Genomic DNA, 10,000 nt, shown 5'->3' on the forward strand with positions numbered 1-10,000 from the left:
ATGGTGCTTTAAAATAAATGTATGTGTACAAAATGTAAAGTTACAAGGTTAAACAAAGAGTAAATAAAGTACAAGTAATATCCCCATGGAAACCAGCAGGTAATAATCTCTAAATGTACCTTCTAAATGTTCGATGATGTTCAATTCTTGCGACATTTGGGTATAGCCCTGCACACAGGACAGCTTTCACGAGCTTTAGATTTTCTAAAATGAAATACACAGCAATAATAATTCTTAGAAAAGACGAAAATAAAATAATGGCAGAAAACCAAGAAAAGATCTAAACTATTAAAAAACCTGAGTTTTGATTAGCGCCAGGGGCTTTTGGATTCGCTGAGTCAAGGAAACCTATTTCACGAAGAAGCGAAGAAAACTGTTGCTTCATGTCTCTTATCATCTGAAAATGAAACACATGGTAGATTAAGTATTGACTAAAAACCCCCAAAAACGTTCATTTTGAAAAAAAAAAACATCACCATTTAAACACGAAGACGCACTGTAAAAGGGAGCGCTTCACGCGCTGCTTTTGTTCGAATTCATTCAAGCACAACTGATTAATTATCCAAGATGGTGATCAACAAACAGCAACACAGAGACGGAAGCCCTAAAAGATATTTCTAGCGCGAAAAAAAAAAAAAAAGGGAAAATACCATAATACTCTTTGCTTGTCCCCAAATTTTGTATAAGCATTGTTTTCTGTTTCTCTTGGGACTTACAATGGTCCCAAGAGAAAACAAAAAATTTGGGGGGACAGAGTATTGATGGTATTTTCCACTTAGGCCGACAAGTGTTCCCACAACAGGTAGCCTTTGTGCTACCTTTCTCGATGCTAAAAAAATCAGAATTCAAGACCTTTCCGTAACTATAAACAATATGCCGACTCTATCACTTTACCTTCATGGTGTTTCCAGAAAGAAAGTTTCTCCAGCAGTATTCCCTTTCACGTCCCTGCCTTAATGCTTGCTCCCATCCCTGCATAAAACCATGCAAGAAAATTTGCGACCGATCCATAAGGACTCAAAAACACACGACGCATTTTATGACAATTACACGATGTACGCGTCACGCATAACTATTAAGACGGACAGGGTAAAAAAGGAACTGCATTTCTGAGCTTATCCATACTACTACTACTACCACTACCACTACCACTACCACTACCACTACCACTACCACTACCACTACCACTACCACTACCACTACCACTACCACTACCACTACCACTACCACTACCACTACCACTACCACTACCACTACCACTACCACTACCACTACCACTACCACTACCACTACCACTACCACTACCACTACCACTACCACTACCACTACCACTACCACTACCACTACTACTACTACTACTACTACTACTACTACTACTACTACTACTACTACTACTACTACTAATAATAATAATAATAATAATAATATCTCACCTGCTAATAGCCCTTTAACGCAGTCGGAGACTGAATTACTAAGGGGCAGCTAAACGAGGTCGGACCAAAGGAGCTGTGCTGCCTCAGTAGGCGCTCGGCCCCTGCACACGACCCATGTATGACATAGGAGCACAGCACCACAGCCTGATAGGCCGATTTTGAGGAGGGAGGAAGTACCCGAAGAAAAACCCTTGCAGTCAGATTGAGATGGACTGAAACTCAGCCCACATAAGACCCGAGCCAGAGTTGAACCCGGGTCACTGAGGTGGGAGGTACGGTTGATGACCAATAAACCACCCTGACTCCCCATTCCTCATCATGTAAAGTATTTACCCTTTGAAAACGATTTTGAAACGGTTACCCACTACAAAAACTTTCAAAAATTGGGAATCTCTAGAAGCTCATCCAGTGGGTATTGGCATTTAATTAAAAGGAGTTTTTATAATCCGGGTTCTTCGACTCGTTCTCTCATTTGAAGCATTTCCTCTCAGATTTCAGCAAGATTTGTATACAAATGATTGCCAGCAACACACCTGAAAAGCTTTCAATAAAGCTAAATGATCGCTACGCGTATCACCAGCAAAATTTGAGCGGGCTACTTCTGCTTCCTTCTGCTTACCCTGTAAAACAATATTGAATGTTCGGTTTGAAAAGTAATTACGTGTTTTCTCTCAATTTGTTTTACAACGCATGGTGATTGGCCAAAAAGTTGCGATTCGTTTTCCAAGTTGACCAATAAACGCAAGACCAAGCTTAATTTTCATTGGTCGACGTTTTCCCGCGATTAAGGCCGGCTGCCTTTGCCGGCTGCCAATGTTCGCTTTGCGCTATGATTGGCTCGTTTGATTGTTCAAGCCTGTTGTGATTGGTCAAAATAATTAGTATGAATTTACAGCACTCAGTCTATAACTACTCTTTTACGCTCACTTGACAACAGTGTAATTACAACAAAAACAAAAAAGAAAAGCAGTTTCCTAGCAGCGTTTCTTTTCTGAGCGCTCTTGCTTACCAGTGGAGAAACGAAAGGATCTTTGAAACCCAAAACGGACGCTACCGTCAGTACTGGGTCCAAACAGGAAAATATTGCACCAAATAAAATCATTTTGCCGACTCGTGGATCCACTGGTAAAGCAGCTAGGTGATATCCAAGTGGGGTCAGCTCTTCATTCGCATCCAGAGCATTCTGAAATGACACCAAAGGAAAATGATACTGTAGTTTTCTACACGATAACAACACAATAAAAAGAGAATTAAAAAAATCGACATCATATTTCAACGCGGTCTTACTTTCATAACTTGTGGTCTAACTCTGTGGGTCTCATTAATGAATAATTAATCAATCAATTAATTTGCTAAAACTTGCTTGAAACTCTTCTTTTCGATTTAATTCTCATAGTGTTCCTTAACGTTGAAAAAAAGTCAAATAACTGCGTGCAGTTGCATCCCGAGTGAACTGAATTACCAACCAGTTGATGAAGTACTTCCAACGCATTAGTAACTGCTTGCTCCTCTGGTCGCTGTAATGCTTTGGTCAGGAAAGGACTGATCATACCAAGTTTGAGGATCTAGCAAAGACAAATGCAATCAACAAGCTTATAGAACCAACCAGAGCGCAAAAGATAATTAGCACACTCGACGCGCGACGCCGGACCTCTGCGGGAGGGAATGCAAATCAATGGACCTCTTTAGCTTGTACGTTTTGTTTTCCCATTTCAAACCACGTGATGTTACTCCAAGGAAAAGTTTCTTTCAAATGTCGTCTTCTGCACGTGCATATGTATGCACGTGCAGAAGAAAATTCCCTTGGGAACATCACGTGGTCTGAAAGGGGAAAACAAAACGTACAAGCTAAAGAGGTCCATTTGAGGTACAAAATATGATTAAACCAATAAATAATAATTATTGAAAGGACTAGAATTTCAGCGTGCTTAGTGCGATTTCGTGAGCGTTTTCAGGTGACGGCAAGATGTGGTTGTTCCAAAGCAAAGGCCAAATAAGGGGAAAGTAACAGTTCTACAAAAGCTGCTACAGTACTCGCGAAGTTGTGTCCCAAAGATACCCTGTGGGAGTTGACTACATTTTCATGAAAAACAGTTCCCTTCATTTTAGTGAAAGATGGGTGCTGGTCACGTGTGTGAAAACGCTATGTTTAGGGAGCTATTTCCGTATAAATGACAATCACAACAAGTTATCTCGAGTGAATACCTTTATTTGAAGACACAGTTCTTCAAGTGGAGTGCGTAACATCTCAGGCAGCTGATAATCTTCCAATGCATCGGCATGAAATTTAGTGAATAAGTGAAAGCAGTAGCCAGGCTGAACCCTGTGGTCAAGAAAAACAAATCCACTTGCACTAACAAGTAATGATAATTATTCTTGTTCCTGTTTCACACAGGCAGAGTAACATGTTACTAGGTTTGGTGATACATCAGGAAAATAGTTTCCACGGGATCTACCAGTTGTTTTTGACTATAGTTTCATGCGACGTTTTCAGCTTGCACAAACTAGTTAGTCAATTGATGATACGTACTTTGTCCCACTAATTCAGTCCTTCGGTGTTGTACACGTGATCGTCCTTTTCCAAGCAAGAAAATCTAACGTAAAGCGTTGGTAGTTATTTTGCTGAATCACGGTCGACTTTCAAGAAAAAAAATTGAAGCCAGTACAAAAAAATGAAGACACTGAAGGTAGTAAAACCAGGAAATATTTTTTCCTTCATCTTTTTAAATCCCATGACCCTTTTCAGGGCAACCAGCAAAAACAATTTGCAGAGGAAATGGACAAAATACTTGAAAATATATTAATGCTTTTCACTGTTACTAGTTTTTACCTCAGTGTCTGAGAATGAGGCAAAAGATTTTAAAGGGATTGTACCAATGCCAAATAATGAACAATACAGTCATTTAATGACAAAGGCATAGTTTATTTCCAAACGACACAGAAAATTAAAGTGCACTTGATGTAAAAACCTTGCCGCCAGTGTTTTAATTGGTCCCAGTCCTTGACTTCCTTTTAAACCAGAACCAATCAGACTTTCAGTTGAGTCCGGAGTTGATAATTTAAATAATAATAATAATAATAATAATAATAATAAAAATAATAATAATAATAACAACAATAACAATAATAATAATGATAATGATAATTAAGAAAGAAAAACAAATGAAACTGACAAGATTTATATTTTCACGACGTTTCGAAGTCATCGTAACTCCATTATCAAGTGATAAATAAATGGAGTTACGATGACTTCGAAACGTCGTGAAAATATAAATCTTGTCAGTTTCATTTGTTTTTCTTTCTTAGTTATAAGTTTTTCCAAGCAACTGCTGATAATGATAATGATAATGATACTAATACTAATACTAATTTCTTACTAATACTAATACTAATACTAATACTAATACTAATACTAATAATAATAATGTCTGCTACATAAAATATTTCTTTCTTTTCAAACAATGCTCACCTTCCAGCACGACCTCTCCTTTGTCGAGAGGAAGCCTTGCTTATCCACACTGGTTGCAAACAGGCAATTTTGTTGCTTACATCGTAAGTCTGAGAAAGAAGGTGCGAATGAATTTTAGCTCCAACAGTGTAATTATTAGTTAGTAACTAGTAGGTAAGGATTTACTGGTATGGCACACATGTACTTAACCAAGATGATAAAAGTATTATTGGTATCTGCAAGGAGATAAGATCTTCATGAAATATCAGCCCAAAAGAGATGGCAAGTCTGAAAAAATATGTCCCAGGATTGGCAGTAACTATGGCAACATCAATAGCTGCTTCACGAAAGTGGTATGTTCATTAAGAAGAATGAGGAGGTCAGATTTTAGACACCAGAAATTCTGGTATTTCATCAGGATTTTGGTGAGAAATTTGGTGGTAGTAACATTTTTGATTACTGCTGAAGATATCATCATTGATCTCACTGCCTACCTTTTCTTTCACTTTGCCACCATCTACCACAAAGACAACATCATCAATGGTAATGCTAGTTGTGCAAAAGACAACAAACAGACATTTAAAACAACAACAAGATTAGTGTTTAGAACTTCCTCAGGTTCAAATGTGCCCAAAAATCTATGAGTTTTGAAGATGAAAAAGGTTATAACTTACCGTACTTGATCGGCTAATAATAATATTACTTGGCAATAGGTTTAAAAAAAAATTAAAAAGGAAATAAACGATTTATGAAGGAATCAAACCTACCACCCTATGACTCTCAATCCTTTTTACAGTTTTCCTTTCGCCCAGGACAAAGCAACTACATGTACATCATTTTTCTCTGGGGTACACTACATCACGACCACTATCAACAGTTGCATTTAATAGTACTTCGTAAGAATCTTTATGTCCTATGCATAATACATAGTAAGTTCAGGTAAAGAAACCCCCATTTTATCCTAACAAGCAGTACCAACTCACAAAAGCAGACAATTCCTGACACTTTCCAGACTTAGGAAATGGCTCACCTAAATAATTTTACTATCCTCTTCAATAGAGGCTACTACTCTTGATCAAAAATTTCAGTGTGTCTCAAGTGAAAAATTATTACTTTTTATTAGTAGTAGCAGAAACCCATAAGGGTTGAAACGTGTAACAGCCCCTTGTGTGCTGGGAAACAAGCTTCTGAATATTCAATTTTCTAAGTACCATATTTGGAACAACAAGAGAGAAACATTTAACCAATCAGTTCGCAAGAACACCATTACGCAATATCACCAATGTTCTCGCGCGAAATTGACTGGAGCGAGGGGTTTCCAAATATGGTACTTAGCAATGAATATTCGGAAGCTGTGAACACGCGTTACACGTTTCAACCCTTATGGGTTTCTGGTAGTAGTGCATACCACACAAATGAATAGTACATTTTGGACGTTCTGATTGGTGAAACCAAATTTGACTACTTAAGCACTATTCACCTCCAAGCAACTGATACAACTACAGAAACAAAATGGCTAAAAAGTTTGCCTCCAAAAAGCGACACTTAGAGATGTTACTCTGTCAAATGCCAGACGATTTTAACCATCAGTGGGGGGCAATAACTATTTAGAGTTGAGAGGGAAAACAACATCTACGTCTATTAAAGGAAGCTCCACTTCAACAAAAAATAACTTTAAATCACAGGAAATAACCATGACAGTCATGTCAGTCTAAAGTATTTTCAAAAAAGTGTTTGTATCCAAAATATATTAGTTTGAGAATCACCTATTTTTGTTTCCACATTTCGCAGGCACTGCTATCTTAAATAATTGCGACGTGTTACGGGATGCCCTATTGTTATTAGACAAAATCTCTATGTATAAGAACAATGGGGCAACTGTAAAGTTTTAAAGGTTTTAATTCACTTTTCTTGATATAAGTACTGTCTTAGAAACAAATTTCGAAGAAATTTGTAAGTAAACATAATTTCCTTCAGTTCAAACTTATTCTGTAGTAAGAGTGGAGGTTCCCTTTAAAAAAATAATTGTAAACACTTGTAAACCGCACCTTTTTGATCAGATTTTGGGCTGTAAATCGAGGGTGTAGCTTATCTACGAGACCACCTCTTCTGGAGGTTGTAAATAGCATGGTTACCCATGAAATACCTAATGTTGCTGTACCTGGTTTCAGCAATGTTGGTGGCAATGACAATCTTTCTGACACCTTTCGGGGGACGGTCAAAAACCTGCAAAAAAATATAATACAATCTCTGCTTCATACAGCAAACATGACTGATCTTATAACACTAATATTATACACAATAACTGATGCACCTAGAAGTGTTTAAATTAAATCAAATTCAGCAACTACAGGGTTTACCAATTAGGCCCAGACCTTTGGGAGGTAAGTGAACGGGCTTTTAATCTGAGGGACTTGTATCAAGTATTTTATAAAGATGTTGCACACTTTGTGCAAAAAAAAAGAAGAAAAAACCTTAAATTAACAGGCTTTTCAATGAGTAAAAATGTTGCACATTACCTCTCTTTGATTTGCTGATGGCATCATGGAATGTAAAGGAATGATACTAAATTTACCTTTGAAACAAAAAATAACACAACATCCTTAATTTTGTAAACAACCCAAACTTACAAACTGAAAACTAAAAGTGATGGCAATACAACCCACATTAGTTGTAGGATCACTACAATTTTTTAAAGATATAAAACAAAAATGTTTGTCTTGGATACCTGAAGAGAAAACTTTTACATCCTTCAACTTGTCATGCACTTTGCTAATATCATCCCATCCAGGCAGGAAAACAAGTATGGCTCCTTCCTTTAAAATAAATTAAAACGTTACTATTAACTACGGTGATGATCATTCAACATTAGCCCTGAGGCATATGGTATAATTTCCCCTCTGTATGCATAGTTTTCCCCTTGGAGTTTCTTTGGATGGTGATTTTCCTCCGGATTTTCGATCATCATTTTTTCCCAATCTTTTCATAGAATTTTGGATTGTCTTGATTCATAAATGTGTATTTCTATTAACCACTTTTATAGCTAGACAGTATCAGTTAAAGAAACTTCCAACCTCAAATCAAGCATTCAATATATTTTCCGATGCTTCCCAGGACCAGGAAACACCATGGGTTATTGACTTGTCAAACAGAAGTTGGCCAAAGTAAAGGCTACTTGCAGCCTCTTGTCTTTTCCTTATTGTGCCAATGGAACAAACCTCCATGTGAAGTGAGATGTAGGTGACAACACTGACAACAAGATCCAGGTCAATCTTCTCCATGTACACGTTCTGAAGCGTTGTGATTGTTTTGGGAGAATATCTGGTGACACCAATGCACTTCAGATTAGGAAAAACGCAGAAGTGATAATGATCATCCTCAGCAGTGGTGGAAACGTCAACAATGCCACCGTTATCATCATCATCATCATTTTATAATTAGTAACTATTCACCAAAGTAGAGGTAGCTAGTGGTGGATATTTATAGAACCGCGAAGTGGCGAGATAAATATCCGAAACTAGCCACCACTACTGAGGTGAATAGTTGTTTTAGTATATACTAAAACAGTGAGATAATATAGCACAAAAATAAATATGATTTTACTCAATTATTCCTGCAAAGATTACATTTTTGGGCACAAATAGTATGAAGAGCCAATAGTATAAGTATGAGTAGCCAATCAGTGCATGCGTTCAACACTATCCACTCTTTAAGTATAATTATTATACTAATAACGTAGGCAAGGACAAGTGATTCACTAATAATAATAATTATTGGGGAAACTGCAAATCAACTTAAAGAGCAGACGAAATTACTTTACATTGGTTTTCGATGAAAGGAATGGCAGAGAAAAGACAACAAAACAATAAATGTATAATTATGTAAATGCAACTTATGGTGCATTGGCAGAAAGCAATAATTAATTACTCTTCCCACTAAACCTATTCATTGTAAAACAAGGCTAGTCAACACTAATTTGAACAAACTTAAGATAAAAGAATAACTTATTGGAGCCCATTTTATTTGCATTTGGTCTATTGTTACTCATTTATTTTTCCTCGCTTTATGAATGATACTCTAGATATATCATGGATGCTCTTTAGTTTCTCTCAATTTAAAGATGAAGATATTGTCTTTTAATAGATGGATCACCTACAGTACTAATTACATCAGCTAAGCTGTTGCTGTGATTGCTGTTCTTCTTCTTTTTTTAATAATAATAATAATAATAATAATAATATATTATATAATATTGTTGTTGTTATTATTATTATTATTATTATTTCAGGAAGATGCATTGGATGTCAACAAAGATTATGCCATTGGTAGTTGGTTGTTTGGGTGTGGTGTCTGATTGGGTGAAGACTTTTTGCAAGATATGGGCAGAATGCAGCCCTCTGCAGTCATTGGGAGCCCCCCTAATCCTCCAGAACACAGATAGATAGACAGCTAAGACAGAAGACAGATAGATAGTACGTTAAAACAAGTTGCGCTAGTTGCACCGTTGCACAAAGATGGACCTCGAGATGATGTCAATAATTATCGACCCATTGCAGTCCTACCAGTGCTTTCCAAGATTCTTGAAAGACACGTAACGAAGTCACTCACAAACTATTTAAATGAAAACAATCTCATCTTTACGTATCAATCTGCATTCCGAGAAAACCACTCTACAGAAACAGCCCTTATACAGTTAACAGATAATCTGCTTTTTAACATGGATAATGAAAAGGTAACTGGGATGATCTCAATCGACTTCAAAAAGGCTTTTGAACTCGTAAATCACGAAATTTTACTGCAGAAACTTCAGATGTACGGCCTTAGTGATTCAGCAGTGAAATGGTTTCACTCCTACTTGTCAGACAGACAACAATGTGTGAAAGTGAACGGATGTACATCTTCTCTGTTACCAATCAACCAAGGTATTCCACAGGGAACCATCGTTGGCCCCATGCTTTTTCTTATCTTCATAAATGATGCCCCACTTTACGTCCAAAATTCAAATATGAATATCTACGCCGATGATGCAACATTAATATCAAGTTCAAGATGGGACAACATCACACCAATGAATGACAATATTCAAAAAGACTTAGAAAGTATCCAACAGTGGGCATTA

The 10,000-nt window shown here is 37.0% G+C and overlaps 1 protein-coding gene across 1 annotated transcript in view; it reads right to left on the reverse strand.

Annotated features, from left to right (window-relative positions):
* The window catches only part of LOC137975442 (ATP-dependent DNA/RNA helicase DHX36-like), a 63,231-nt gene that overhangs the window by 5,108 nt on the left and 48,123 nt on the right, over positions 1-10,000 (reverse strand). The window contains exons 14-26 of the mRNA XM_068822563.1: positions 8,100-8,202; positions 7,610-7,697; positions 7,401-7,456; positions 7,043-7,107; positions 5,376-5,430; positions 4,903-4,991; positions 3,639-3,756; positions 2,900-2,998; positions 2,443-2,616; positions 1,967-2,053; positions 895-972; positions 298-397; positions 120-204 (exon numbers count right to left, since the gene is read on the reverse strand). Coding sequence (XP_068678664.1) covers positions 120-204; positions 298-397; positions 895-972; positions 1,967-2,053; positions 2,443-2,616; positions 2,900-2,998; positions 3,639-3,756; positions 4,903-4,991; positions 5,376-5,430; positions 7,043-7,107; positions 7,401-7,456; positions 7,610-7,697; positions 8,100-8,202 — 1,197 coding nt within the window. The remainder of the gene's footprint in view (positions 1-119; positions 205-297; positions 398-894; positions 973-1,966; positions 2,054-2,442; positions 2,617-2,899; positions 2,999-3,638; positions 3,757-4,902; positions 4,992-5,375; positions 5,431-7,042; positions 7,108-7,400; positions 7,457-7,609; positions 7,698-8,099; positions 8,203-10,000) is intronic.

This window comes from Montipora foliosa, chromosome 11, assembly GCF_036669935.1.
Source record: "Montipora foliosa isolate CH-2021 chromosome 11, ASM3666993v2, whole genome shotgun sequence".
In the NCBI taxonomy this organism is placed as follows: domain Eukaryota; kingdom Metazoa; phylum Cnidaria; class Anthozoa; order Scleractinia; family Acroporidae; genus Montipora; species Montipora foliosa.